A 3,186-nucleotide genomic window follows, 5' to 3' on the forward strand; every position below is an offset into this window, starting at 1 on the left:
GCCGCAGCAGCACCAGCGACTCGTCGAAGTACTCGGCGATCATGACGAGCGAGAAGACCTCCTCCACCTGGCGGATGAGGCCCGCCAGGTAGGCGGCGTCGTCGCGCGGGCTGCGCTCGTTGTCGCCGCCCAGGTCGTAGGCCAGCGTGTTGTGCGCAAACATGGCGAAGTGCTCGCCCGCGCGGTAGTAGGCCTCGGGCGCGCGCAGGAAGGCCTCGAGCGACGCGTTGGGCACGCGCCGGAAGGCCGGGCAGTACTGGTTGTAGTAGCTGAAGAGCGACTCGAACATGGCGGCCGGCTCGCGCAGGATGGTGACGTAGACGGTGCCTGGGGGCATGAGGCGCTGGAGCTCCGCGCGGTCGAAGCGCAGGTGGCTGGCCAGCACGTGCGGAGGCCGCGTGGCCGGGTGCACGAAGTGCGCCGAGAAGTTGCGCGGGTAGCAGAACTGGTGCTCGCAGCTTGGGTGCGGCAGAGCCACCGTCAGGTTGTGGCGCTCGGCGAAGCGGAACAGGATGTTCTGTACCGTCGTGCCCGCCGTCTTGTGCGTCTTCAAGAAGGCCACGGTCATGTGCTTGGGGCGCGGTGGCGTGTCCCGCAGCGGTGGGCAGCTCAGGGGGAACAGCTTGGGGTACCTGCAGAGCCCGCGGTGGGGGGGGTGTGGCACGGAGAGGAGGGTGTAAGGGTGGTGCCACTTTACCCCATCCCTATCTGAGGGGCGTGGGGTGGGCCATAGAGCGGTCTGTCATGGGTTTTACTCATAGGACATAAGAGGGTGTGGTCTTTTTTTTTTTTTTGAGTTGGATTCTCACTCTGTCACCCAGGCTGGAGGGCAGGGGCACGATCACGGCCACCACAGCCTCGACTTGCTGGGCTCTGGCGATCCTTCCTTCTCAGCCTTCCAAGTAGCTGGAACTACAGGCACGCATCACCGTCCCTGGCTAATTTTTTGATTTATTGTAGAGGAGGTCTCACCAAGTTGCCCGGGGTGGTCTTGAACCCTTAGGCTCAGGCAAACCTCTCATCTCAGCCTCCCAAAGTGCTGGGACTATAGGCATATGCCACTGTACCCAGCTGGTTAGTGGTGGTCTTTGAGATGATTCCCACGAGCCCTGCTGGCCTCTGAGCATTAATGCCCTTGAAAGGTATTCCCCTCCCCTTAAGTATGGGCTGGACTCATTAGTGTTTCTAAGGAATAGAAGAGGGCAGAAATAATGCGATGTCACTTCTGACTTTACATCCTCAAATGACTGGCTTCTATCTTGTCTTTCTCTCTCTCCCTCAATCCAGGATGACTCATGCTGGGGGAAGCGTGCTGCCAGTTGAGAGCAGCCCTATAGGGAGATACCAGTAGTCCCCAAGGAACTGAGGCCCTCAGTTCTTCACTCTACTTGAAGAACTGAAGGCTGTCAAAACGATATGGTTGGAAGCAGATCCCTTCCAGTCAAGCCTTTGGATGAGACTGCATTCCCCAGCAGACACCTTGGTTGCAGCCTCATGGAAGATCTTGACCCAGTGGTACCCAGCAAGCCACACCTGGATTCCTGACCCATGGAAACTATGAGATAGTTCATTTTTTTGAGTTGGAGTCTAACTCTGTCGCCCAGACTGGAGTGCAGTGGCCGCTCCTGGCCACCGCAGCCTTAACCTGCTGGGTGCCGGCAATCCTTCTGCCTCAGCCTTCCACGTAGCTGAACTACAGGAATGTGCTACCACACCCGGCTAATTTTTTATTTATTGTAGAGACGAGGCCTCTCCAAGTTGCCCAGGCTGGTCTCGAACCTGCAGGCTCAGGCAATTCACTCTCCTTGGCCTCCCAAAGTGCTGGGATTACAGGCTGAGTCACCGAGCCTGGCAAGCTGCTACATTTTAAGGTACTTTGTTTATATAGAAACAGACAATATAAGGGACAAAGGCCATTGGAGATTCTCCAGGAATCCCACTTCACAGGCATAGAAACTGAGAACCAAAGGAGAAAAATCACTTACATAACATCTGGTGACAACTCATTCACAAAATCCTCTTGATCTTTCTCCTTTTTACTCTTTAACTGGCTCCTCACTTTGTAGATGGGTGGCTCAGGGCTTTGTGGCAACCGTTTTGTTTTGTTTCTGTTAAGGCCTCTGGAGACTCATTCATTCATTTGAGTATCTACTATGTGCTAGGCACTGTCCTAGGCTCAAGAAACACGCTAGTCTACAAAAACATGATAATCCTAGCCCTTGTGAAGCTTTCTTTTCTGTTCCTCATTCTTGAAACGAGGGTGTTTGGGATTTCAAACCAGCAGATCATCTGACGAGGGGGGCTGGGCCCATGCACACCAGTCTCAGGGGCTGACCTTGTAGAAATAGGATGTCAAGGCCCTAAGAGATGCAGGGCTTTGCTGGCCTCACACAGTGAGTCAGGAGCAGGGTCAGGGTGCTTGTTAGTCATCACATGGCATCCTGTACCAGGGTGACTAGCTGGGCCACACATTCTCAGCAGTCCCACTTTACAGATGAGGAAACCAGGGTTCAGAGAAGTGAGGGGTTTTGGCCTTGCTCAGCACAAGGGCAGTAGTTTCCATTGCGGAGGCACTCAGCTGCCTGCCGTGGGAGGGCTTCGAGCAGGACTCGAATCCCAGCTAACTGTAGACTTCGAACAAATCATTTAACCGTTTCCATGAAGACCATTCCCTGCCCAGGGAGGTTGTGTGGCTCTAAAGGGAACGCACTTTCAGAACAGAGGGAAAGAGCAAAGCCTAGTGGTAGAAGGACTCTTCTAGCAGCTGGAAGAGTGGGAAGGGGCGCTTCCAGTTCTGTTAACCCAGGCCGGCACCGCGGGAGGAATGCGCCTCCCTCGGGTCCCGCCCCCTCGCCGAGGCTCCTCCCCCTTACCAGCTGAGCTGCGCCCCCTGGTGGATGAGGAGGCTAACGGTGCTGCATCCTAGCACCAGCAACAGGACTTTCCTGCGGCTCATCATCTTGGTGGCCTGCTGCAGGCGCTGGAGGATGGGTGGCATGGTGGAGTGCCCGCCCCTGGACCAGCCAGGGCCTCGCTATCCGGGACTCCCTCTGCAGGCACTCATGGGGGATCCTGAGGCTCTGGTAGCAGGGCCAGTGTTCCCGAAAAGCCTGGCAGGAGAAGAAGGCAGACAGGTTTGCAGTGGGCAGAGGAGATGGGCTCCAGGCCCCGGCAGGACTGTTGCAG

General features: G+C 56.2%; 1 protein-coding gene across 1 annotated transcript in view; it reads right to left on the reverse strand.

Moving 5' to 3' along the window:
• GAL3ST3 (galactose-3-O-sulfotransferase 3) overlaps nt 1-3,186 on the reverse strand; it is a 4,412-nt gene extending 1,226 nt beyond the window's left edge. Inside the window, exons 1-2 of the mRNA XM_021713924.1 lie at nt 2,874-3,186; nt 3-632 (exon numbers count right to left, since the gene is read on the reverse strand). Of these exons, the coding sequence (XP_021569599.1) occupies nt 3-632; nt 2,874-2,998 (755 nt within the window). The 5' untranslated portion in view covers nt 2,999-3,186. The remainder of the gene's footprint in view (nt 1-2; nt 633-2,873) is intronic.

The sequence above is a fragment of the Carlito syrichta genome, unplaced genomic scaffold (genome assembly GCF_000164805.1).
Source record: "Carlito syrichta isolate Samal-C Ts95f unplaced genomic scaffold, Tarsius_syrichta-2.0.1 Scaffold304878, whole genome shotgun sequence".
In the NCBI taxonomy this organism is placed as follows: Eukaryota; Metazoa; Chordata; class Mammalia; order Primates; family Tarsiidae; genus Carlito; species Carlito syrichta.